Source organism: Choloepus didactylus, chromosome X (genome assembly GCF_015220235.1).
Source record: "Choloepus didactylus isolate mChoDid1 chromosome X, mChoDid1.pri, whole genome shotgun sequence".
In the NCBI taxonomy this organism is placed as follows: domain Eukaryota; kingdom Metazoa; phylum Chordata; class Mammalia; order Pilosa; family Megalonychidae; genus Choloepus; species Choloepus didactylus.
The window spans coordinates 41,633,252-41,661,054 of NC_051334.1; the positions used below are offsets into that span (position 1 = coordinate 41,633,252).

At 36.4% G+C, this 27,803-nt stretch overlaps 1 protein-coding gene and 1 long non-coding RNA gene across 8 annotated transcripts in view; one reads left to right on the forward strand and one right to left on the reverse strand.

Moving 5' to 3' along the window:
• The window catches only part of CASK (calcium/calmodulin dependent serine protein kinase), a 524,745-nt gene that overhangs the window by 227,667 nt on the left and 269,275 nt on the right, over positions 1 to 27,803 (reverse strand). For all 6 annotated transcript variants that reach the window (XM_037820735.1, XM_037820733.1, XM_037820731.1 and 3 more), the window contains exons 4-5: positions 9,977 to 10,054; positions 4,458 to 4,530 (exon numbers count right to left, since the gene is read on the reverse strand). In XM_037820735.1, the coding sequence (XP_037676663.1) occupies positions 4,458 to 4,530; positions 9,977 to 10,054 (151 nt within the window). The remainder of the gene's footprint in view (positions 1 to 4,457; positions 4,531 to 9,976; positions 10,055 to 27,803) is intronic.
• On the forward strand, positions 324 to 27,482 carry LOC119522023. Of its 2 annotated transcripts, XR_005214460.1 has the most exons (5): positions 324 to 384; positions 9,001 to 9,116; positions 22,509 to 22,742; positions 24,270 to 24,471; positions 26,238 to 27,482. It is a non-coding gene; the product is annotated as an uncharacterized LOC119522023 (long non-coding RNA). The 2 variants fall into 2 exon arrangements; XR_005214459.1 differs by lacking the exons at positions 324 to 384; positions 9,001 to 9,116 and having other exon boundaries at positions 21,293 to 22,742.

Consider the following 27,803-nt stretch of genomic DNA (forward strand, 5'->3'; position numbering starts at 1 on the left):
ATGGCATATTATAATCAGGCTGCTGTATGCCAAAGATAAAGAGAGAATTCTGAAAACCACAAGAGAGAAGCAATGTGTCATATATACAGGAGCCTCAAAATAAGATTAAGTGCCAAGTTCTCATAGGAGACCATGGAGGCAAGACAGCGGTGGGACAACATATTTAAAGTGTTGAAAGCAAAATCTGCAACCAAAAATTCTATATCCGGCAAAACTTTCAAAAATAAGGAAGAGATTAAGACATTCCCAGATAAACAAAAGCTGCCTCGAACAGCCCTAGAAGAGATGCTAAAGAGAGTTCTGCAGGTTGAAAAGAAAGGACACTAGACAATATATCAAAGGTGCATGAAGAAATAAAGATCTCTGGTGAGAGTACTGACACAGGTAAATATAAATGGCAGTACTATTGTATTTTTTATTTGTAACTCCACTTTTTACTTCCTACAGGATCTGAAAGGCAAACACATAAAATGTAATGAGAAATTAGTGGTTTCGAACTCATAATGAATAAACATATAATTTGTGACAAGAACTACATAAAGGTGGGGAGGATGGAGAGGGACAGGAACATAATTTGTGTATACTATTGAAGTTAAGTTATCAAAGCAAACAATACTTTTACAGATTTAGGATGCTAAATTTAAGCCCCTTGATAACTACAAAGAAAATATTAGAGAATATGCATTTGCAAACTCGTAGAGACAGAAATTAGAGGTTGCCAGGGGCGGGGGTCAGGGGAATGGGGAGTTAATGCATCATGGGTGTAGGGTTTCTGGTTGTGGAGGTGGGAAAGTTTCCATAATGTAAGGTGGTTAAGGTAATGCAATACTGTGAATGTGATTAATCCCACTGAATGGTATGCTTGGGAGTGGCTGAGATGGGGAAGTTTGTGTTGTATATATATTCCCACAGTAGGAAGGGAGGGAGCCAGGGAGGAAGGAAGGAAGGAAGGGAGAGCAACTAAAGAGACAATGATAATTAAATGCAAGACATGATCCTGGAAGGGATCTAGCAAAGGAGGAGAAAAGTCTCAAAGGGACATTATTGGAACATATGAAAAAATTGGAATATAGACTATAAGCTTTATATCAATGTTAAATTGCTTGAACTTGATAACTACACTTAAGGTGGTTACATAGTGAATATCCTTGTTCTTAGGAAATATACATGGCAGTATTAAGCGTTCAAGGAGCTTGATGTATACAACCTATACTCAAATGTTTAGAAAATAGACTAATAGATAGACATAGATAGAATGATACAGAAAATGTGCTAAAAGGTTAAAATTGGTGGATCTGGGTATCTGCAGAGGTAAGGGTATATTGGAGCTCTGTGTATGGGGTTTGTATTATTTTTGTCACTGCTCTGTAAGTTTGAAAGTATTTCAAAATAAAAAGTTAAAGAAAAGTCACCAGTGTGGCTATTGGAAAACCTTGTACTATGATGATACACCTCTCTGAATTTTAAAAGATTATACAATTACTTTTTTTACCCACAATAAGACTTTTTATTTGTCACTTTTAAAAGTCTAAATTTAAAAAAGAATCTTGGACTGGTGGCTCATATCCATCAGCTCGTTCCATTTTGGCACCTGTCTCATTTAGAGTTGCTTTTCTAGAACTAATACCTTTACTGTGAAGCTCTATGAGACTTTCCATTTCAAACCTGGGGTTCTTCATCAATTTTACCTTTCTAACAAACACATCATAGAGAGGATAGATAGATTGGCAAGCTTTTCTATGTCTTTATCAGTGCTGCCTGGAATCAATTTATTGACCATTTCTTTCAAGTCATTTGTCTGTACCTCTCAGGTCATGATTTCCATTATCTTCTTCCGGGTTTGGCAGACCTGTTGGTGCTGAACATAAGAGGTCTTCCGAATCTGACTGTTGTGTGTGTGTGTGTGTTTTTTTTTTTTTTTTTTTTTTTAACTAAAACCAACACATAATGGAGGAAGCAAATAAAGGAAGCAAATAATCAGTATTTTGACATCAACATGATTGTCAATCATGATCTGCCATTTTTTTTGACATTGGAACACATTTTGTCATGGGTAAGATCCACGCCATAGAAGTTGGTTAGGCAGTTTTTACCCTGTACATCCTCAGCAATTATCTTGAATTTTCTAAATGCAACTTCATCATTCTGCAGATCAGCAAGGCTCACTTCAAAAACACGACCCTTACAGCCATCAGATGCAATTTTGGTTCCTTGAGTCCTTGTAACTAGTGTTTTCTCAATATTTCTTATATTAACCATTACTGGTGCTTTCACATCATATCAATCTTAGAAAACGGACCAACCACTTTCTTCTTGGTTCCCTTTATGTCACCTTCTTAAAAAATATGATTTTTTTTAATGTAATTTCATGTGAAACTGCTTCCCCAAAGCAAGCAGTTTCCACTACAAATCACATGGTACTATATACTCAAATCCAACTTAATAGAACCAAACAATAATTTTAAAACTCAATTATGATGATTTAAAAAAGGAATGGCTAGCAAGTAAAGAAAAAAGTATTATTAATCAATACAATGGCATCATTTTCAGGAAACCTAATGCTTTTGGATCATATGCCAAGAGTTGCAAAAAAGAAAGAAATAAAATATTAGAATATTTATGGCTATCTGCAACAGATAACTATTCTAAATATTTCTAAAAGAATGAAACATTGCAATGTTCTTCTATTTTCTTTACTAAGTATAAAGAAAGGAAACCTAAACAAAAACTTTACAGAAACCAAAACCTATATGTGAACACGTCATTGCATACATGACATCTGAATATGAAGAAAAGTTGATTATAAACTGCTTTATTAGCAAAAATATTAAAACAAGCCAGTTTTAATTTATTAGTCACGTAAAAAGTATTGTTTTTAAATTTTCACAATGCCTACACTACGTTGGAATAACCCTATAACAAGGTCCTGAATAAAATTGATTTGCTTTAGATTATCTGTATCAAATACCATGGTCAATCAAAAGCTGACTATATTATTGAAAGAATTACAGTAGAGTTTGTTACCAATCATTATTTATTATGTGATGTGGATATAATTATTTATCTCTAGAACAGAATTCATTCAAGATAAAATTTCCCATTGAGCAAGATGCTATTACGTGAACTGGAAATTTCTTTTACACAGTTTTAAAGATTTCTAATTATCATTTTTTGTTGTATATATTTTATATATTTATAAGAGATACATTTTACTCTGTGTATGTACATTTTCTTATATTAATTCAATGCAGAAGAATAACATCGCAGGCTACAATAGTTAGCAATTCTTCCCCTTTTACTTTTCTACATTTCTCATTCTTTCTTTGGATAATTGAAGGACAGTTTGTTTTTTATAAAAGTGCTACCTATCCATTGGATTGTTGAGTGTTGAATTTTGATAATAACAACATCACTTTCCTATTATCACATTTGAAAAGAGTGAATAAAATATTTTATAACTAGATTACATTAATGTATATTTTGTACATTTCTCCAGTGATTTTCATCTGCCATTATAACATTCTACCAGAATGTTTTAGAATTGCTCATGCTTTCCCTCAGCTAGAATTTCAGTTAAAATTTACCAAATATCATAGAAAATTTAAGTAAACTCTACTTAATTTTCTGAAATATTAAAATATGTTAGAGAAAAAATAAATTGGAGGAAGCCAGGCCTATAGTAATATAAATGTCTTGAGGAAAGGAATACCACGTTTGTAGACACTGAACATTGAGAGAGGCCGGTAACAAAATATCAGAGCGTGAAATGTACATCAGAGTCAGAGACCCTCAGGGACTTCTGACTTGGAAATGGATGGGATTTGGAGTAAGGCCCACCAGTCTCCTTTAGAGAACTTAGAGATGCTCTGCTGGACACTATTATGAGCCAGGGACTAAGAGTTACTAAGTTGATGATACTGGGATCAAACAGGCAGAAAGACAGAATCATGATAATATTCATATTCCTAAGGGTACCAACCATATTACATCTATAATTGTGATTTCATCCTATGTTTAAACCAAATTCTAATTTTCTCCCCAATTACCTTAGTATAGGATTTTGTTTGGTTTTTCATATTTGTTTGGATTTTTTGTTTCTCTCTCTTACACACAAAGGCAAAAGAGGAATTATAGAATTTTAGATGGCTTATACATTTTAATAGAAGAAAATTGAAATTATAAAAATTGTTCCTATTAAGAGTTAGTACAATGACTTGCAAAATATAAAGCAGTTAAATATGTTTTTATTTCTAGGTAAAATTGTTTAAGATGCTCCCTATAAGAATATTAAAAAAAAGTCTGATTATTATCATTGTTATGAATTAATTTCTTTTCAGACACTGAAGTTAGTGATAGAAACGACTTACCTTCACATCCCTGTGAATTACTGATTATTATCATTGTTATGAATTAATTTCTTTTCACAGACACTGAAGTTAGTGATAGAAACGACTTACCTTCACATCCCTGTGAATTATGTTATTATCATGACAGTAGCGTAGAGCTTCCAGTATCTGTCTCATGTAATGACTGTAGAAAAACAAAAGACATATAAAACTGTAAAAAATTATTTTTAAAACTTAATATACAGTGTCCCTAGTTTGTAACTCAGACCTTCATATTACCTGCCTATGGACACTTCATTTGAGTAGATAAGATAGCTGGAAAGTTAGGCTTAATAATTAAAAAGATGGTAAAAAGACTCATAAGTTCAGGAGTTTCATGAAGAAATAATGGGTTCTACATTTCCTAAGATCTCTAAGTTAAAACAATTTCACACAGTTCATAAGTAAAATAGCCCTGCAAACTAAAAATTTAAGCTTAAATCATGAAAAATGCAACAATTCTCCAATATCTAAATTCTACTTAAACTGGATTGCTATTAATAGTAAACAGTGCTCAGAGCTACACCAAAATTCTGACCAAAGAGGGCCTGTCAGCAGTCTGCTGTCTGTCTTATTTCCATTTAGCTTGAAGGACAAACGAGGAAAGAATTCCCTTATGCCTATAGTTTTCTTTTTGCAACAAAATCAAGGTTTAGTTGCAGCATCCTTGAAAAAAGCCGGGTTAGTTCAAGACCTATGTACTAGGAAATCTCTCTCCTCACTGGGTCAGCTGGGGTCTGCAGAGGCCCCCAAACTGGGCACAGTTGAGAACAAAGGATGAGTTAGCATTTTAAAGAATAGTTACTAAAAAGTGGTAAGAGGGTCAATTGGCAACAGGGTGTGACGTGAGTAGTTCATTCATCATTATTTTAGAATTTACTTTGACATACTTCCCCTACTTCTAAAGTACTTTTTCTATAATCCCACCTTTTCTCTCCCACTCTCTCTCTTCATCTTTGCTCCCCCTGCATTTTGCTCCCTCCATATTTGTCTCTTTCTTCTTCCTTTTATCCCTCCTTCCTTTCTTGTTTTTTCCTTTTCCTTCCCAACCAGCCATGACATAGAAATGCAATAGACTCAATATTATTCAGTATTTACTGAATTTTGTTTAGTGTTTTCAGATCTTATATCTCCCACACTTTAACATGAAAACTAAATAATTATTTTTAAAAATTTCATGGTACTCACAAATGATCTTGTATGTGTCTGTGACTAAACACAGAAAAAAAATTTCTCCATTCCTGCTTTACTATTAAGTCATTTCCATCAAGTTCCAAATTTCTCCATTCCTGCTTTACTATTAAGTCATTTCCATCAAGTTCCATCTTTACGCTACTATCCAACCAAGCTCACACGAATGAAACTGTTAGCTTATGCATTACTTCATGCATTACAATTGATTAGAAAGTTCCGCTTTAAAAATGAAAGGTAGGAAAACCCCCTCAGACTTTGTTCCTCACAACTGGGCTCTAAGCCAGACATCCAGGGTCAAGTAGTTCTCAGTTCTGATGATGTTCAAGTTCTTTTACTTTGCAAATTCACACATAACGGGTTGTGGTTATGAACTCTACCTGGGCCAGAGCAGCCTGTAAAAAAAGTTTCTGTTTAAGTTAGGGGTTCTTAACTTGGGTCAGTGGACTTTTAGTGGTTCAAATCAGGCTTCTGAAAGTCTGTGACTCACTGCTCCTGTCCCCTTCCCACTCCGAAATGGCTAATGGCTAAGAGATAACAAATGTGAAAGTGCTTTGTAAACTCTAAACCCCTCTCCAAAGGTTAAGTCATTATTATTACTATTTTAAATTTAGTCAAAGATTTAGGAACGGCCTGCCCAACTGGTGCATCTAGATGTAACCATGGAAATACTGAGTAAGTTTAAACTAGGTAAGTGGGCATGCTTTTACCTACAGAATAGACTACTTGGGATATATAACACAAAGATAGCCATTTAAATTACCTTTAGCCTAAAGAAAACGCCTATCTGCGGTCTCATAAATTAAAAAAAAAGAAAATTTGATGAATAAGCATTTTATTTACTCGATTGTATCAGAGTACTATATTATTTGACACAACTATATATTCATATAAGAATCTCTGGGGTGTGTGGGGGGAGGTAGGTAGAGTTTTTTTTTTTTTTGTTATTACTACTATTGTTTTTTAATTAGAGAAGTTGTAGTTTACAGAAAAATCATGTAAAAAATAGTGTTCCCATATCCCCCCCCACCCCCATTGCTGATACTTTGCATTAGTGTAGTACCTTTATTACAACTGGTGAAAGAATATTAAAGTAATATTATTAACTATAGTCCATAGTTTCTATTAGGTGTATTTTTTTCCTATATACCACCCTCTTATTAATACCTTGTATTAGTGTTGTACATTTGTTATAATTCATGAAAGGACATTCTTATACTTGTACAATTAACCTAGTCCAATGTCCACAACAGGGTTCACTATGTTATACAGTCCCATGTTTTATCTTCTAGCTTTCATTCTAGGTAGAATTTTTTCCCAAATTATGACAGATCTAATCTTTCTCCACCCTCCCAGTCATGATTCTGGGAGGCTGTGCATGTGAACACAAAGTGTGCAAGCAGAATAAAATGAAAACCAACATGCACCCCCATGTTCTAGAGAGTTGCTGACTAAACTTTCAATCAAAAAACTTCATGAAGCATCATAGTGGCCTATGCTTTCAGAGAAACTCAGCAAATATATATATATATATTTGTCTCCATCTACCCTGAGGATGAGGGGAGATGACAGCATCATGGAAGGAAAGAGCTGGCCAGCAATCCATTTACTCCCTTTGGAAGGCAACTCAACATCTGGGTAAATAGAATAATGATATTTGTTAGGAGAAAGAAACCTTATCTCTGAAATGCCCTTAGCAGAATGTCCCTGGTTAAGGATTACCTATACTAACTAGAACCCAGGATCTTTGAGGCATGGCTTCCTGGAGAATGTCATGTAAGCTATACAACTTTCTGGGGTACAAAATGAACATGTTTCATAATTGAAATGTTCCCTTCTGTATGCAGAATCCCACAAACCTCATGGAGAGATCCCATCTGTTTTGGACCAGAAGTACATGTCTAATAAGGGAAGAAATGACCCAGGGAGTTGCCCTATGATATCCCAAACCTCTACTTCTTCAGAGCCTTTTGATTGCCTGTATCCTTGAAATTATTTAGTAAAGCTTAGTACTAGGTAAGAAGATCTCTCTAATTCATGTGAGTTTGATTTGATAATCTGATCCCGTGTATTAGCTCACTCCACAACTCATCACCCCTGAAAGAATTAAGGACTAATGCAGTTTTATTTTATGCTGTGCTTTGCTGCGCTCTTAAAGATCTTGAAGCTCAGCCAGGTGGAGAAAAATAACATTATCAATTTGATTACTAGTGGGTGTCTCAGAATCTTCTTGGAGTATGTCTCACTAGAATACTAATGCAAGCTTAATTTTCTAATAATGAATCACAGAATTAGAGAGGGGGGAGGAAGGTTAGAAATCATCTGGTCAAACACTTTATACCAAAGGAGGAATCTATGTGCCCCTTGTTTAGGGTCACTGGTCCTCAGTAATAGGGAACATACCTAATAATACTTCCTGAGACTTCCCTTTTGTGTATATGTGTGTGTGTGTGTGAGGGGGGGGGGGCTGTCAATGTTAAGAAGAGTCTTTAAGAAATTGCGCCTAAAACTTTCTTTGCAATACCACCTACTGATCCCAGTGCTACCCTTTTCTGGTCCTTTCTGGAAAGTTCTTTTCATAAAATTGCCATTGTAACAGCAATTATAAGTGGATTTAAAAATCAACAGGCTTTCGCCTTGATATATACATAAACTTTTACCTTTCTATAATCTCAAGATTGGAAGAAACCACGAGCATTTCATTACATGACATTGTCCCTACATACTGCCATCTTACCTATCCTGACATCCACTAGGGGTAGTGACAGGCTTAAGCTAAAGAAAAACAATAAGAATGGCTGGGGAACAGAGTAACAGTAGCACTGATTTAACGTCAGCCTTGACAACATATTTGCCAGGTTCCCTAGTATTATTCTGGTTCAAAGATGAAAAAAAATCATTGTCCTCCACTGAGCTTCATTATTTTATAAAATCAACATTCAGAATTTTCAATTTTCTCCATTTTATGCTGCCACTGAAAGATATCAATGTGGTTAAGTACAAAAGGCAAATTGCCTCAAATTCTTTAAGGAATATAAATAATGACATGTAAAAGTCTGAGAGTTTCATTTACTAGGATAAAGTATTTTATAACTATGCCAGAGGAAAAATCAAAACAGCATTGACTATTTTTGGTATCAAAGAATGCTTTCTAATTTCAAGCACAAAAAAAGAATAAAAATTTTAAATTGTGACAAGAACTCAAAACAATAGAAAAATGAAATAAAGAAAATGAGAATGTGCTTTAGAAAACATGGCACAAAAGACACAGGATATTTAGCCTCAGTTCTACCATGGATACATCAGGATTTTAAAGAAGTAATTATGGTTAATTTATATAAACCTCCATTTGCTTTTTCTCCCTAGCCCATCATATAAAAAATCATTTCCCCAAACTGAACATATTCTTTATTTTGTGCTCTAGCAATGACTGCTCTATCAACTGGCCCTGGGTCCCCTGCTCCCCAGCCAGGAGGAGACAGGGCAACAAATTTAAAGAAGTCAAGCTACTCAGCCACTATGAGCTCAAAGTTGCATTAGGTAAGTTGTTTCCAGTTATTTCAGTCTATGTTGCTATGATTATAAAAGGAATGATGGGAGGGGGGGGAGTTATGATCATTTAATGCAACTGTATCTCAAATGGTAGAAAGTTTTAATAAATCCTAATAGGTTTGTTGGTTCAAATCCTTTATGGTTGGTGACTGAGGAGAGATGCTGTACCCCATGTATTATAAAGGCAACCCACTGGAGTGTGTATTTATGGACATGATTGAATGTAACCAAAGCAGAAAGCTGCATTGCTCTAAATATATAATCAAGAGGCCCAGTGCATGGTTCCTGTGATTTTTCATATCTACTCCTTATTTTGAGCCACACAGTCAAACAACAGCCTCCATTTGATTGGGAGATCTCACACTGGCCTGAAGCAAATATATTCAGCAGAAAAACTGTACTTTATTTCTGTTCCTTCTACTGTTCTGTGCTCTTACTCAGATTAACTGGCCATGTAGCAATCTGATATAACTAAAAGGCAAAATGAAGAACTAATGAGGTGCATCTGGTGGGGCGGGGGATAACCAAAACAAAATTTAATTCTACATGGTCCCTGAGCTATCATATCCCTCCTTATTTAAAAATCATCTGAAATGGGAAGGAAAGCAGTACGGATGTTAAAGTGTAAATCCACTTGCCTCAACAGACAAATTCATTGTTCGGTATTTTGCACTTAGAGTCACTATTCAGTTCCATTAATGCACACTAAAATAGATATGCTCCTTATAGGAAAGAGTAGCAGTATCCTCATCATCACTTCTAAGAGCAGGCTACTTCATATGATTTCTTTGTCATTTCCTTCTTTTATTTCCACCTTTACCTATGCAGATTAGATACAGATTACATACCTGGCTACGGCTTCACTGTATACAAAGCCAGCATCAGCTCGCTTTACGATTTCAAAACACAGATCTGCTCCATCCATACTGTAGAGAAATGTGAAAAACAATATAAGAAAAGAGGAAATTCCAGTAAAGACAACACTAAAAGTGAATACACTGCATCTAAGTTATTACGTGATTTATAGCTAATGACTGCAAGTTATTTAAATCTCTTTTCTTTCTTTTTAAATTATAAAGGACATTATAACCAGCTTAACATTGAAAATCTGCAGGGAAAAAACAGGAAGAGCAAGCAAATGGCAGTATAAAATAACATGAGGTACAGAAAATTGACTATAAATTTTCTTTAGATCATCACAATAAGAAGTCTGACAAAATAGCAACACTGGGAGTTGTGGACATATTTTTGAGTCAACTTCCAAAATCATCGGTATCTAGTCACATAATGTAATATTTTTTTTTATCTTCATTTTATTGAGATATATTCACATACCACGCAGTCATACAAAACAAATCGTACTTTCGATTGTTCACAGTACCATTACATAGTTGTACATTCATCACCTAAATCAATCCCTGACACCTTCATTAGCACACACACAAAAATAACAAGAATAATAATTAGAGTGAAAAAGAGCAATTGAAGTAAAAAAGAACACTGGGTACCTTTGTCTGTTTGTTTCCTTCCCCTATTTTTCTACTCATCCATCCATAAACTAGACAAAGTGGAGTGTGGTCCTTATGGCTTTCCCAATCCCATTGTCACCCCTCATAAGCTACATTTTTATACAACTGTCTTCGAGATTCATGGGTTCTGGGTTGTAGTTTGATAGTTTCAGGTATCCACCACCAGCTACCCCAATTCTTTAGAACCTAAAAAGGGTTGTCTAAAGTGTGCGTAAGAGTGCCCACCAGAGTGACCTCTCGGCTCCTTTTGGAATCTCTCTGCTACTGAAGCTTATTTCATTTCCTTTCACATCCCACTTTTGGTCAAGAAGATGTTCTCCGTCCCACGATGCCAGGTCTACATTCCTCCCCGGGAGTCATATTCCACGTTGCCAGGGAGATTCACTCCCCTGGGTGTCTGGTCCCACGTAGTGGGGAGGGCAGTGATTTCACCTTTCAAGTTGGCTTAGCCAGAGAGAGAGGGCCACATCTGAGCAACAAAGAGGCATTCGGGAGGAGGCTCTTAGGCACAACCATAGGGAGGCCTAGCCTCTCCTTTGCAGCAACCGTCTTCCCAAGGGTAAAACCTATGGTAGAGGGCTCAACCCATCAAACCACCAGTCCCCTATGTCTGTGGTCATGTTAGCAACCATCGAGGTGGGGTAGGCCAATACCCCTGCATTCTCCACAGGCTCCTCAAGGGGGCACTACATCTTTTTTTCCTTGTTTTTCTTCTTTTTTTTTTTTTAACTTTCCCTTCTTTTTTAAATCAACTGTATGAAAAAAAAAGTTAAAAAGAAAACGAACATACAATAAAAGAACATTTCAAAGAGACCATAACAAGGGAGTAAGAAAAAGACAACTAACCTAAGATAACTGCTTAACTTCCAACATGTTCCTACTTTACCCCAAGAAAGTTACCTAATATAGCAACATTTCTGTGAACTTGCTCCTACTATATCCATCAGAAATTAACAGACCATAGTCATTCCTGGGCATCCTCAGAACGTTAAATAGCTTATCTGTTCTTCTTGGATTATTGTTCCCCCTTCCTTAATTGCTCTCTATTGCTAGTTCCCCTACATTCTACATTATAAACCATTTGTTTTACATTTTTCAAAGTTCACATTAGTGGTAACATATAATACTTCTCTTTTTGTGCCTGGCTTATTTCGCTCAGCATTATGTCTTCAAGGTTCATACATGTTGTCATACGTTTCACGAGATCGTTCCTTCTTACTGCCGTGTAGTATTCCATCGTGTGTATATACCACATTTTATTTATCCACTCATCTGTTGAAGGACATTTGGGTTGTTTCCATCTCTTGGCAATAGTGAATAATGCTGCTATGAACATTGGCGTGCAGATATCTGTTCGTGTCACTGCTTTCCGACCTTCCGGGTATATACCGAGAAGTGCAATCGCTGGATCGAATGGTAACTCTATATCTAGTTTTCTAAGGAACTGCCAGACGGACTTCCAGAGTGGCTGAACCATTATACAGTCCCACCAACAATGAATAAGAGTTCCAATTTCTTCACATCCCCTCCAGCATTTGTAGTTTCCTGTTTGTTTAATGGCAGCCATTCTAATTGGTGTGAGATGGTATCTAATTGTGGTCTTAATTTGCATCTCTCTAATAGCTAGTGAAGCTGAACATTTTTTCATGTGTTTCTTGGCCATTTGTATTTCCTCTTCAGAGAACTGTCTTTTCATATCTTTTGCCCATTTTATAATTGGGCTGTCTGTACTATTGTCATTGAGTTGTAGGATTTCTTTGTATATGCAAGATATCAGTCTTTTGTCAGATACATGGTTTCCAAAAATTTTTTCCCATTGAGTTGGCTGCCTCTTTACCTTTTTGAGAAATTCCTTTGAGGTGCAGAAACTTCTAAGCTTGAGGAGTTCCCATTTATCTATTTTCTCTTTTGTTGCTTGAGCTTTGGGTGTAAAGTCTAGGAAGTGGCCGCCTAATACAAGGTCTTGAAGATGTTTTCCTACATTATCTTCTAGGAGTTTTATGGTACTTTCTTTTATATTGAGATCTTTGGTCCATTTTGAGTTAATTTTTGTGTAGGGGGTGAGGTAGGGGTCCTCTTTCATTCTTTTGGATATGGATATCCAACTCTCCCAGCCCCATTTGTTGAAAAGACCATTATGACTCAGTTCAGTGACTTTGGGGGCCTTATCAAAGATCAGTCGGCCATAGATCTGAGGGTCTATCTCTGAATTCTCAATTCGATTCCATTGATCTATATGTCTATCTTTGTGCCAGTACCATGCTGTTTTGGCAACTGTGGCTTTATAATAAGCTTCAAAGTCAGGGAGTGTAAGTCCTCCCACTTCGTTTTTCTTTTTTAGAGTGTCTTTAGCAATTCGAGGCATCTTCCCTTTCCAAATAAATTTGATAACTAGCTTTACCAAGTCTGCAAAGTAGGTTGTTGGAATTTTGATTGGGATTGCATTGAATCTGTAGATGAGTTTGGGTAGAATTGACATCTAAATGACATTTAGCCTTCCTATCCATGAACATGGAATATTTTTCCATCTTTTAAGGTCCCCTTCTATTTCTTTTAGTAGAGTTATGTAGTTTTCTTTGTATAGGTCTTTTACATCTTTGGTTAAGTTTATTCCTAGGTACTTGATTTTTTTAGTTGCTATTGAAAATGGTATCTTTTTCTTGAGTGTCTCTTCAGTTTGTTCATTTCTAGCATATAGAAACATTACTGACTTATGTGCATTAATCTTGTATCCCGCTACTTTGCTAAATTTGTTTATTAGCTCTAGTAGCTGTATCGTCGATTTCTCAGGGTTTTCTAGATATAAGATCATATCATCTGCAAACAATGATAGTTTTACTTCTTCTTTTCCAATTTGGATGCCTTTTATTTCTTTGTCTTGCCGGATTGCCCTGGCTAGCACTTCCAGCACAATGTTGAATAACAGTGGTGACAGCGGGCATCCTTGTCTTGTTCCTGATCTTAGAGGGAAGGCTTTCAGTCTCTCACCATTGAGTACTATGCTGGCTGTGGGTTTTTCATATATGCTCTTTATCATGTTGAGGAAGTTTCCTTCAATTCCTACCTTTTGAAGTGTTTTTATCAAAAACGGATGTTGGATTTTGTCAAATGCTTTTTCAGCATCTATTGAGATGATCAATTGATTTTTCCCTTTGGACTTGTTAATGTGTTGTAATACATTGATTGATTTTCTTATGTTGAACCATCCTTGCATGCCTGGAATGAACCCCACTTGGTCATGGTATATGATTTTTTTAATGTGTCTTTGGATTCGATTTGCAAGTATTTTGTTGACGATTTTTGCATCTATATTCATTAGGGAGATTGGCCGGTAGTTTTCCTTTTTTGTAGCATCTTTGCCTGGTTTTGGTATTAGATTGATGTTAGCTTCATAGAATGAGTGAGGTAGTGTTCCATTTTCTTCAATGTTTTGAAAGAGTTTGAGTAAGATTGGTGTCAGTTCTTTCTGGAAAGTTTGGTAGAATTCCCCTGTGAAGCCATCTGGCCCTGGGCATTTATTTGTGGGAAGATTTTTGATGACTGATTGGATCTCTTTGCTTGTGATGGGTTGGTTGAGGTCTTCTATTTCTTCTCTGGTCAGTCTAGGCTGTTCATATGTTTCCAGGAAATTGTCCATTTCTTCTACATTATCCAGTTTGTTGCCATACAGTTGTTCATAGTATCCTCTTATAATTTTTTTAATTTCTTCAGGATCTGCAGTTATGTCACCTTTTTCATTCATTATTTTGTTTATATGGGTCTTCTCTCTTTTTGATTTTGTCAGTCTAGCTAGGGGCTTGTCAATCTTGTTGATCTTCTCAAAGAACCAACTTTTGGTGATATTTATCCTCTCTATTGTTTTTTTGTTCTCTATGTCATTTATTTCTGCTTTAGTCCTTGTTATTTCTTTTCTTCTGCTTGGTTTAGGATTGGTTTGCTGTTCATTTTCTAGCTTCTTCAGTTGATCCATTAGTTCTTTGATTTTGGCTCTTTCTTCCTTTTTAATACATGCGTTTAGTGCTATACATTTCCCCCTTAGCACTGCTTTTGCTGCATCCCATAGGTTTTGGTATGTTGTGTTCTCATTTTCATTCGTCTCTATATATTTAGCAATTTCTCTTGCTATTTCTTCTTTAACCCACTGATTGTTTAGGAGTGTGTTGTTTAACTTCCAGGTATTTGTGAATTTTCTAAGTCTCTGATGGTTATTGACTTCTAATTGTATTCCATTGTGGTCAGAGAATGTGCTTTGAATAATTTCAATCTTTTTAAATTTATTGAGGCTTCTTTTATGTCCCAGCATATGATCTATTCTGGAGAAAGTTCCGTGAGCACTAGAAAAGTATGTGTATCCTGGTGATTTGGGATGTAATGTCCTGTATATGTCTGTTAAATCTAATTCATTTATCAGATTGTTTAGGTTTTCAATTTCCTTATTGGTCTTCTGTCTGGTTGATCTATCTATAGGAGAGAGTGATGTGTTGAAGTCTCCCACAATTATTGTGGAAACATCAATTGCTTCCTTTAGTTTTGCCAGTGTTTCTCTCATGTATTTTGTGGCACCTTGATCGGGTGCATAGACATTTACGATTGTTATTTCTTCTTGTTGAATTGCCCCTTTTATTAGTATGTAGTGGCCTTCTTTGTCTCTCAAAACATCCCTGCATTTGAAGTCTATTTTATCTGAGATTAATATTGCTACACCTACTTTCTTTTGGCTGCAGCTTGCATGAAATATTTTTTTCCATCCTTTCACTTTCAGTTTCTTTGTGTCCCTGTGTCTAAGATGAGTCTCTTGTATGCAACATATTGATGGTTCATTTTTTTTGATCCATTCTGCGAATCTATATCTTTTAATTGGGGAGTTTAATCCATTTACATTCAACGTTATAACCGTGAAGGCATTTCTTGAATCAGCCATCTTATCCTTTGGTTTATGTTTGTCATATTTTTCCCCTCTGTCTATTAATATCCTTTATTGTACCCATACCGAATCTCTTTAGTACTGAACCTTTCTCCAAGTCTCTCTGTCCTGTCTTTGTTTCTCTGTCTGTAGGGCTCCCTTTAGTATCTCCAGTAGGGCAGGTCTCTTGTTAGCAAATTCTCTCAGCATTTGTTTGTCTGTGAAAAATTTAAGCTCTCCCTCAAATTTGAAGGAGAGCTTTGCTGGATAAAGTATTCTTGGCTGGAAATTTTTCTCACTCAGAATTTTAAATATATAGTGCAACTGCCTTCTCGCCTCCATGGTGGCTGCTGAGTAGTCACTACTTAGTCTTATGCTGTTTCCTTTGTATGTGGTGAATTGTTTTTCTCTTGCTGCTTTCAGAACTTGCTCCTTCTCTTCCGTGTTTGACAGTGTGATCAGAATATGTCTTGGAGTGGGTTTATTTGGATTTATTCTATTTGGAGTTCGCTGAGCATTTATGATTTGTGTATTTATGTTGTTTAGAAGATTTGGGAAGTTTTCCCCAACAATTTCTTTGAATACTCTTCCTAGACCTTTACCCTTTTCTTCCCCTTCTGGGACACCAATGAGTCTTATATTCGGACGTTTCATATTATCTATCATATCCCTGAGGTCCATTTCGATTTTTTCAATTTTTTTCCCCATTCTTTCTTTTATGCTTTCATTTTCCATTCTGTCATCTTCCAGGTCACTGATTCGTTGTTCAACTTCCTCTAGTCTTGTACTATGAGTGTCCAGAATCTTTTTAACTTGGTCAACAGTTTCTTTAATTTCCATAAGATCATCCATTTTTTTATTTAGTCTTGAAATGTATTCTTCATGCTCTTCTAGGGTCTTCTTGATATCCTTTGTATCCCGTACTATGGTCTCATTGTTCATCTTTAGTTCTTTGAGTAGCTGCTCTAGGTGCTGTGTCTCTTCTGGTCTTTTGATTTGGGTGCTTGGGCTTGGGTTATCCATATCGTCTGGTTTTTTCATATGCTTTATAATTTTCTGTTGTTTTTGGCCTCTTGGCATTTGCTGAACTTGATAGGGTTCTTTTAGGATTTGTAGACCAATTGATGTCCTTATCTCTAATTTATCAGATCTACAGCTTCATGGAGTACACTTTCTCTAACTAACCAGCAGGTGGCGTCCACGAGCCACCTGTTCTCCACAAGCCAGTTCTCCCCTGCTTAGCCTTTTTGGTGAGTGGGGGAGTGAGTCTTGTGGGGTCCAATTGGTGTACCAAGCTTGCGTGTGTAGTTGGTGTTGCCTGCCCTGTATATGGGGCGTGTTTCTGGGCAGTCAGGGAGGGGGGGTGGCTCTAACAATCAAATCTCCCTGGTGATCCTAGAGTTTTAAAGCTGCTGCAATAGTCTAATCCTTCAGTTCAGTCCTGCCACAGTTTGTCTCTGCCGCTGACCCACAAGTCCTTGGTATTGGCGTATGGCTCCTGAGACTTGCAAGTGGGCCCCTCTTCCAGGGTGTGCACCCCGGGTCCTCTGTTGAGGGATGACTGTGCTATGTCACAGGTGAGTGCCGTCCCCCCAGAGCAGTTCTGGGCTGCTGGGCTGTGTAGGGAGGCTCCCAGTCTGCTGAAATGATGGCTGAATGGGGCTTTGTTAATTCACACTGCTCCACCTTCCCAACTCTGGGACAATCAGCTGAGGTTGCAGGGAAGGCTAATGTCCACGCCCAGTTTTGTGGTGTGTGCCTGTTATTTGAAGCACTTCCGTCACACTGGGTTGTCTGGGGCAGCTCTGGGCTATGGGGCTGGCGATGGGCAGGAGTGTTTCCTGTCCACCAGGATGATGGCTGTGAGCGGACACCCCCCTTTTCTTGGGAAGTTGTGGTGTTTAGTGAATTTTCTCAGCCACTGGATTATTGCCTTTTGTCTCAGAGCTCTCTTAGTTCTGCTCTTGTCTTGACCTGCCCAAATTGCAAGTCTTTGAAGCTTTCTGTATTGGGCTTCTTAGAGTAATTGTTTTAGAAAAAGAAAAAAGGATTAAAAAAAAAAAAAAAGAAAAAAAAAGGGCCCTCCTCAGAGATCTAATGGGTTATTGAAATGCTAAGAGACAAAGCAACCAGGGCCATTAAGGAAAGGTCCACAGGGCAGAGAGATCAGCTTTTCTTCGGGATTTGCATATGCGCCTCAGGGCCTGAGCTCTGCCCTTCCCCTTTCTATGTTCACCAGAACTCCAAAAATCCTCTGCTTTTATTTTGGAGTTTTTCGGGTTGTTTTTTTCTATGCCTGTCTCCTCTCTGCTGGGCTGGCTGCTCTCAGATTCTCTGGTGTCTGGTCTCAGTCTATCTATGGTTGGAGTTTGGATCAGTAGAATGAGTTTCCGATAAGGGCTGCCACTGCAGTTCTCCCTTCTCCTTCCCGGAGCTGAGAGCCCCTCCTCCCACGGGACTGAGCCTGGCAGGGAGGGGTGCGGGTCCCCTGGCCGCAAAAACTTACAGATTTCGCTGATCTCAGCAGTTCCACGTTTTCATGAGTGTTGTATGAAGTATGCCCAAAGTCAGATTGCTCTGTGGTGTCCAGTCCACGCAGTTCCTGGCTTTCTACCTACTTTCCTGGAGGAGTAACTAAAACATACAGCTCACCAGTCCGCCATCTTGCCCCGCCTCCATATTTTAAGAATACAATAATGCTTCTAAAATATTTAGCTAAGGTTATTACCACTGAATGTGAAATTCAAGTTATTTACTATGAAAGGAAAAAATAAGTAGCTAGTCCATAAATTTATTTTGGTTTGCACTTGCATTCCCAAAGTTAACTGCTACAAACATTCTAATACACTGATGGGTTGGTGATACATGTCACTATCTTGCTCCAAATTTATAATGATTCTCTATTTCTCACCAGATAGGTAAGGCTTCTTGTTGTTTTGGCCACAACTTGCCTTTTCTATTTAGCCTACTATCTAATGTCTTTCAAGAAAACCTTGCTCTAGGCAGACTAGTCTTATTACCACTCCCTGAATATACTATTTTCTTCCTTTCTTTCTCTTTTGACACATGCTTCTGCATATATTGTTTACCATATTCAAAAGCTACCTTAATTAAAGGCCCCATTTCAAACCTACCTTCCCCAGGAAGCCGCCTCCAATTACACACAACATTAAAGTCATTAATGTCTTCCTTTGCTTAAATTCGATAACAACCCTATACCATAACATTTAGCACTTACATACATATATACACAACTTTTGTGAGATCATTACATATATTAATGAAATTATTCAAATATTACTAGCTAGCAAACATTTTCATAACACTTTAAGGACTGGAAACTGTTTTCAAATCCAGTATCTCATTTATTCATTCATTTATTCAGTAGCTCAGTCTCTAATATACCTGATGCAGTTTGTGCCAGTTTGAATGTGTTATGTCCCCCAGAAAAAGCCATGTTCTTTGATGCAATCTTGTGCGGCAGAAGTTTTAGTGCTGATTAGATTGGAATCCTTTGAGTGTTTCCATGGAGATGTGCCCCACCCAACTGTGGGTGACAACTCTGATGAGATAATTTCCATGGAGACGTGGCCCCGCCCATTCAGCGTGGGCCTTGATTACTGGAGCAGCATATAAGCTCAGACAGAAGGAGCCAGCTTGCTACAGCCAAGAGAGACACTTTGAAGAAAGCACAGGAGCTGCAGATGAGAGACAGTTTGAAGACGGCCATTGAAAGCAGACTCTTGCTCCAGAGAAGCTAAGAGAGGACAAATACCCCAAGAGCAACTAAGAGTGATATTTTTGAGGAACTGCAGCCTAGAGAGGAACATCCTGGGAGAAAGCCACTTTGAAACCAGAACTTGGAGCAGACACCAGCCACGTGCCTTCCCAGCTAACAGAGGTTTTCCGGACACCATTGGCCATCGTCCAGTGAAGGTACCCGATTGTTGATGACTTACCTTGGACACTTTATGGCCTTAAGACTATAACTTTGTAACCAAATAACCCCCCTTTATCAAAGCCGATCCATTTCTGGTGTTTTGCACTCCGGCAGCATTAGCAAACTAGAACATAGTTATTATACTGAGGAAATAGAAACTTCTAGAAGGGAAAGTAAAGGAACTAACACACCTACTATTCATCAGGGACCATGGGAAGCACTCCTTGCTACATCTCCCTTCATTCTAACAACCACCCTGTGAGATCAGCATCATTTTTATTCTCAAATATTTTGTTGAAATGAGTAGACAAGTATGTGACAGGGACAGGATTCAAATCAGTCTACTTAACCATGTCCAATACTCTTCCCTTAACTACAGCCACACTTACTGGGCATGCAAGGAACAAATGCACACCGTCAAGCCCCGAGACAGTTCAACAATAGTGTAAAGTCCTAAAAAACAATTATATTTTATACTTTCAACATACCCCACCTAATACCCAACAGAAGATTGAGCATACAGTAGATGGCTAATGAACAGCTGATCACATTATTTGGATCTTGGCATGGTTTTATGTAAATGCAAATATTTTCACATTTCTACAAGGTTTTACAAATTTTACATAATTTCCATTTCAGAGCTAATGAATATTTTCCAATTTCAGATGGGACTCTTCTCCAAAACAATTTTTAGGATGGACTCGTCTAAAGTATGGCAGCACCTATTTTCCACCATCAGAAATAAAGCCTGCATGAACATGATCACGCATCTTTGTGAACAACTCTGATCATCTGCTATGGCAAAATTCCTATAAGTAGAATTTGTTGGTCAAGGGGTATACATAATAAGACTTTTGATTCACACACTACCAGAAAAATTTTAACAATTTATACTCTCCCTACTGAGTCTTAAAGTGTCCTCTCCTCTACACCTTGCTTCCACTAAGATGACTGTTCTTTTTAATTTCTGCCAATCAGATAGGAGGAAAAAAAAGTCATTCATGATTGTTTTAATTTGTATTTCCATGATTACTAGAGAGGCTGAATATTTTTCACTTCTTTGTATTGTGGGGAGGAAAAATGCTATTTTTAAAGCTGGCTGTAGTTTAAGCTGCTTGATCTATGAGGACTAAAAAACATCTCATATTGAGAGAATTAGTTTTTTTTAGATGTTTTCCTTTTTAATTGTGAAATGTGAGAATAGACCCTATTTAACTTAGATGAGAGAGTAGTTAGGAAAAGCTGAGAGAGCTAAATTGATTGTACAGAAAGCAATAAGAATTTGGTAGTAGTCCTGAGAGCTAGAAGAAGGCTTTTCGAAGGGAAAAGTAGGAAAAAGGTCTTAGGGGTAGAAGGAAACAGCAAAGTGGTGACAGGGCAAAACCTAAGCAGGGAACCAGAGTGATAATAATCAGAAATTATTTACCACCCTGTACTACAATTACCTGCATGGATCAATCCATCTTTTCTGGTCATATCTGAAATACTAGTACTTGAAGTAACTTAATCTCTACACACACATGGGATATGTTTTGGTTTCTACTCTTTTCCACTGAACTGTCTATTCTTATATCTAGTACAATAATATTTTTAATACTGTAATACACATTTTAATATTTGGCAAAATAAGTCTTATCTCATTATTCTTTGTTGATATTTTCTTAATTTTTAAATTTTTTGCTCCCAGCTGAACTTTAAAATCATTTTGACAGAAAAAATTTATATTTTGACTCAGATGGTATTGTATTTATAAGTTAACTTGTAGGAATTAACAGTTTTCTATATATTCTCATCCCTGAACATGATATGCTTCTTTGTTTTCTTTTATGTCCCTTAAAGTTTTAAGAGTTTCTTCATATTGGCTCCAAACACCGATTATTAGATTTTTTTCCCCTAGAGATTTTATATTTTAATTGCTATTATAAATGGAATCTTTTGGCCATTATATATACTTTTAACTCAATGGTTCATAACCAGGGGTACCAAACAGAATCACCTGTGTAGCTTTTTAAATATGTGGACATGTTCTTTGAAGGGTTATTCTGAAAGAAAGTCATCACTATGAAAGCAATTTTCTATTGCAAAAGCTATTTGATTAATTATCTATAAAAATGTAAGCAACCACTAATTTTAAATGTCATGAGATACAGAAATAAAAGCTAAAAATACTGTTATTTATGCAAATTTTATTCATCACAGAAATTTTAAATATACATATTCAAAATACATACAATCCTAATATAACAATCCTAAACAAAAAGTTTGATGTCTCAATTCTTTGATAAATCTTATCGGATGATACTGTGATTCTAAAAAAATTTATAGGGCTTCTTTTACTGCTTTTCTCTCTGGCTTCCTTCCTATCTGCGTGATTCTGCCAAGTACCTTCAAAAAGCATGTTTTGAATTTTCCCCTCAATTAGGCCTATGATAGCTCAGTTGGCTCCATTTTGAGACAGTGAAATGGGAGAAGAAACTGTTCTATGGAAGACTATGGGGTATGCTTCCATACTGTGTACAGAGAAAAACTACAGGTTTATTCTGAATTGTGAAGAAGTGGTGTTGTGAATGATCTTAGCTGTCTCCCTTTTGTCTATCTGAATTTAAAAAAATTCATAATAAACATGCATGACACATAATTTTTGAAAAATTATCCCCAGTCAAGACCATAAAAGAACCAAAATAGATCTCAGGTCTAGAGGCACAAGGTACGGCTAGCTGTATGTATTCTGTAAAAGCAGAGAAAGATGGTGCTGGTAAGGGACTAGAACCTGATCATATGAAGAAGTGCTTCTCAAATTATCTGTGGTGAAGGACCAGATTTTTTCCCTCAGGTATACCATGAACCAACACTTTTGTAAAATACAAAATTATGTGCTATGATTTCACAGCAATGTCATATTACTACAACAGTTTCTAAATGTTTACTCTCAATTCTGTAAACTTATCTTGTTGCAGACCAGTAACAGCAGAAAGACTGCTACTGGTCTGCAAACTATTCTTTGACAGCATTGCTATAAAAGCCAGACCAAACTGGATTTTTATGACCAACATTTCCTCTGAAGATGACAAAAACAACTACAAAAACTGGACGAAATAAAAAAAAAGATTTTAAAGTTTCAAAGACTTAACAATATAATGATTGAAAATGTACCGAATGAGAATGGGGAAAGGATTAAAGCTCAAAGATGTGAACCAGAGATGCTTCCGCCTTGGGGGCGGCGAGAGGGCTATGGAAAAAAGGTAGGTTGGAGGTGAGGGGGCTGCCCTTTTGGGGAGATCTGGAGGAGTGGGAGGGGGCAGTCAGACCAAGACCAGCATGGTCCAGCTGTTTTTGCACCAGGGTGATCCAGGAGAAGCAGCTAAGAGGCAGAGGTATCTTTTTGGTAGACCCCTAAAGAGCCTGCTAAAAAGTAAGGCCCTGATGAAACACAACTTGCTCTGGGTTGAGGCCATTAAGAGTGGCATTTTGAAAACTGGGGTACAAAATATATTCCAGTACGTCATGGTAGCATAGAAAACCCTAATGCTTACCATAGAAATAAAAGTCGAGCCGAGAAACTTCCACAAGAAACAGGAAATTATAAAAAATGACAATATAGATTTGAAAAAGCAACAGAAATTTCAGAACTGAAAAATACAATATCAAAACTAAGAATTTAAGCAGATTAGGTAGTTGAGAATATTAGTGAACTGAAAGATCAGAATGAAGCACAGAGAGATAAAACATGGAAAATATAAAAGTGAGAGTAAGAAACACAAAGGATTACAGTGCGAAGGTCAGCATATAGTTTAGGGGAAGTTCTAAAAGAGAAAAGAGAGAAAATGGGGCAGAAGTAATACTGAAAGATAATGGCTGATAATTATCCAGAAGTAAATAAAGATACCAAACCACTGATTCAAGAAGCCCAAGAAACACCAAACAAGTTAAATAAAAGAAATCCACAATTAGACACATATCAGTGAAAATTGCAGGAATCCAAAGACAAACAGAAAATCTCAATAACAGTGAAAGAAAAAGAATGAATAGCAATAGTGGAAGCCAGAAGACAGTGGAATGGTATCTTAAACTGAAATAGCTGCCAACCTAAATTCTAGTCTCACAAACACACCCTTAGAGAATGAAGGTGAAAAGTTTCTTTCAGATAAACATGAAATCAAGAAAATTTACCCCCAACATACTTATCCCTAAAGGAAAAAGAAAAGTGTTTTCTTCAGGTAGAAGAAAAATGAAGTGAAATGCAGCAAGGCAAGAAAAACATAAAATAGGTAAATATGTAGATGAATCTAAATGAATAATACTGCTGGTAATTTTATACAAAATCTAAATGTATAAAACAACTATTCTCTCTCTTTCTGAGAGACCGTATAAATAACTATTCATCCTGAGAGGGAGAAAGAGATTAAAAAATTAAAAATAAATATATTGACCACAATATATGTCAAGGGGCATACTGTAATTTCTAGTACAACCACTAAGACACACATTTTTAAACTTTTAAATCTCAGACCCTTTTCTATTTTAAAGATTACTGAGAACCCAAAAGGAATGGTGTTTCTGTGGGTTTTATCCAACAATATTTACTGTATTAAAAAGTAAAATGGAGAAAGTTTTAAAATATTCATTAATTTATCTTAAATAACAATAATAAACCCATCACATGTTATCATAATATTTTTAATGGAAAATAACTATATATTCCAAAACAAAATAAATTCAGTGAGAAGAGTCACATTGTTTTATATTTTGCAAATCTCTTTCATTTCCAGTTTAACAGAAGGCAGCTGAATTCTCCTATCTGCTTCTGCATTTGATCTCTTACAATGTTATTTGGTTGAAGTAAATGAAGAAAATCCAGCCTCATACAGATATGTAATTGGAAGAAGATGCATTTTAATAGCCCTCTCAGACATTTGTGAATATTCTTCTTTGATACTAAACCAAAACTCAACAAATGGCAGTTTCTTAAAGGTGAGTTGCAATGTAGAATCTGGGATCCTATCAATGAACTTTTTGTAGTCTGTTTCATTATAATCCATTGGTCTGTCTTGTACTATGAATAGATCTTTTACTCATGCCAGACTCTGTAACATCATGAACTGGTTATCTGGAAAATACTGGGTTCATTGAGTTATGCAGATTTTCCAAATACTGACACTTTTCATTACATGATATCAAAAAATCACATTCATTAATATCACCACTGATCACAATAGAAAAAAATTTTAAGAAATGGGAGGCTGACAAGCTCATGGTGGCAGATACAAGTTTTCCAAAATTCAAATTTTCACTTGAAAAACTTGAATTTCATCACTGGCAACAAGTACTGTCAATTGTTTTCTTTGTAGCAGTTGGCTCACTTCATTCATTTTCAAGAAAATGTCTTAATAGCCATAGTTTGTCTGTTACTTGTTCTTTTGAGTAATGATGTTCCCACCAAAATACAAGACTAGTTCTGTTTAAAACTCAAAAACAACACAAGTGCTTTTCTGGGACCCAACGAAACTTAAAGGATTGAAAGCACTCAGGGTATGTTTTCTAATTACAAGGTAATTATGTTAAAAATAAATGAACAAAACTAGAAAATCCCCAAATGTTTGGAAATTGAGAAATGAATGCTAAATAAACCTATGAATCAAAGGAGAAATCATAGTGAAAATTAGAAAACATTTCTAACAACAAAAATGAAAACAGTACACATCCAAACTTGTACAGGATAGAGGCGTTACGTTTCAGAATTGGAGCTTTGCCACTAATAGACGTAAAAATACAGAAATGGCTGAAAGGAGGAGTTGGAGCATAGGTCCAATCTTCCCATCTGAGATGCTGGAAACCCATGTTACACACATACACCCCCACACAAATACAACTCAGCACTGGAAAGATGTCCCACAAATCAAATAATCGACTGTTGATGGAAGCATACAGCAATACAACCCTTTTGAAAGGCAATTTTTTAGTGCCTGGCAAAAGTCTTGAAAATGTGCATGTTGACCCAATAATTTCATTCCAAGGGAAATATTGCCAAGTTTTAGTGACAAGGGTCCATCACAGCTATTTATAATAGGGAGAAGTGGAAACAATCTAAATGTTCAACAATAGGAGAATGCTTAAACAAACTGTCATACATCTAGAATATTATGCTGCCATTAAAACGATATTATACACCAGGGGACAGGAATCTTGAGGGGCCATTTCTAGAATTCTGTCTACCTCATGCTTTAACACAATTAAGCAAATTACCTAACGTCCATAGGCCTCAGTTTTTTAGAATCCTAGTCTGACAGTTTTGATAAACAGACCAGACCTACAAATGGGTTAAATTTACATAACTTTTCAGCGCCAGCTAATTAAAAAAAAAAAGGAAAAAAGAAAAAATCTTTCAAACTAGACCTACATGATACCAAAACTGCCATTATTTACCGATGGTATGATTGCATATGATTGGTACAGAATATCCAAAATGATTTAAGGTAAAATTAGAAATAATCAGTTTAATAAAATCATTATCATAAATTAAATGAAAAAATTTTAAGACTCTAGAAAGGAATTTAATAAGAAGATGCACAGTACCTGTATGGAGTAAAGTATGATATTTATTAAGAGAAATTAGACATTTAAGATAAATGGAGAGAAAATTGTCATGTTCACTGATTGGAAGACAATATTACAAACAGCCAATCGTTCCCAAATTGAAGTGCAGATTAAACAGAATTTTCTAATCAAAATCCCAACAGGTTTTGTGGAAATTGTCTAGTAGAATCTAAAACATAAATGGAATCGCAAAAGGCCAAGAAGACCAAAGATATTTTTGGAGAATAACAAGTTGGGAGGATTTGCTCTACTCGATTTCAAAATGTAGCACTATAAAGCTAAAGACTGCATGCTATGGACACCAGGACAAGAATGGAGAGCCTAGAACAAGAACCATACACAAATGGATGTTTGATTTATGACAAAGGTGTCATTGCAGAGTATTGGACAAAAATAGTCTCTTCCAATAAATATGTGCTTCTGTGTACGTGGATATGTGTATCTGAATGTCCATGGCAGTATTGCTCACGATAGCATCAACCTAAATGTCCATCAATAGTAGAATGGATAACACATTGGTAGGTATATTCATACAATAGACTATACACAGCCATGAAAAGAAATTAACAACAGCTACACGAAGGAATATGGTTGAATCCTAAAGATAGAACATTGAGTGAAAGAAGCAGACAGCAGCATACAAACTGTATGACTTATTTTATATATATATAGTTCAAAAACAGAAATAATCTTATTTTGCTGTAATTAATAATTAAAACTAGCATTTACTGAGCACCTCCTATGTAGTATTTTACATGCATTAATTCGTTTAATGGTTACAAGAACACTGTGAGGTAGGTATGATTACCACCCTTATTTTACTTAGGCGGAAACTGGGAAACAGCAAGGTTTTGCTCAAGACATCACACAGCTAGTGACAGAGGCAGGATTCACACTCAGGCAGTCTGACTTTGGAGTCCACATATTGTTCCTCCCACCAAAAAAAGAAAAGAAAAGAAAACAAGAAGCTTGGTTTACACAGAGGGAAGCTTCCTAACTTTTCTGCTCAAGGCTTTGAGCTACTTCATGGAAGATAAAAAATTACAGCTAAGTCGGTAAAATCATATTTAAAGAGAGGATTCTGTATAAAAATCCATTTTCATGCCTGTGGTGGAGGCCCTATGCTTCAGAAGCACCCAAGGGGACCTTCAGAATGCAGAGCCTCCATCCCTGTCCTCCCAGATGATACATGTTAACACTGTATTGTTGATATGGTTTAAATGAATTCTCTATGCTTAATGAGTTTGTCAATAACTTTAATCCTTGCATATACAAATCAGTCTTTTTGATTAAAAAAAGGAACTTTAATTGTTTTATTTTCTTTTAATTCAGGGCTCTGCTTGTGATACTATTTTGATGTCTCTACAAACATCCCATAACCACCACCTTTCCCCAATACTTTTGTGCTCTCTTTATGCTGCTGCCAGGGATGTCTTGTCTCCCCTTTTCCACCTGTCTGACTCCTACACTGATGCTAATGCTCTTCATCAACCACCTACAAGCCTGCCTGACTGTCCCAGCTTCTGACTGGTTCCTCCACTGAACTCTTCAGGGCTCTAAGAATCTGTGCCTTTCTATGGTTATTTAGACCTACACTATCAGTTATTATTATTAATTTCATAGGTAGGCACCTGTCTGGTATGTACAGTTCAACTATAAACAACTTGAGGTCTTTTATCTCCAGTATAATAGCCCACATCTTGATGAAT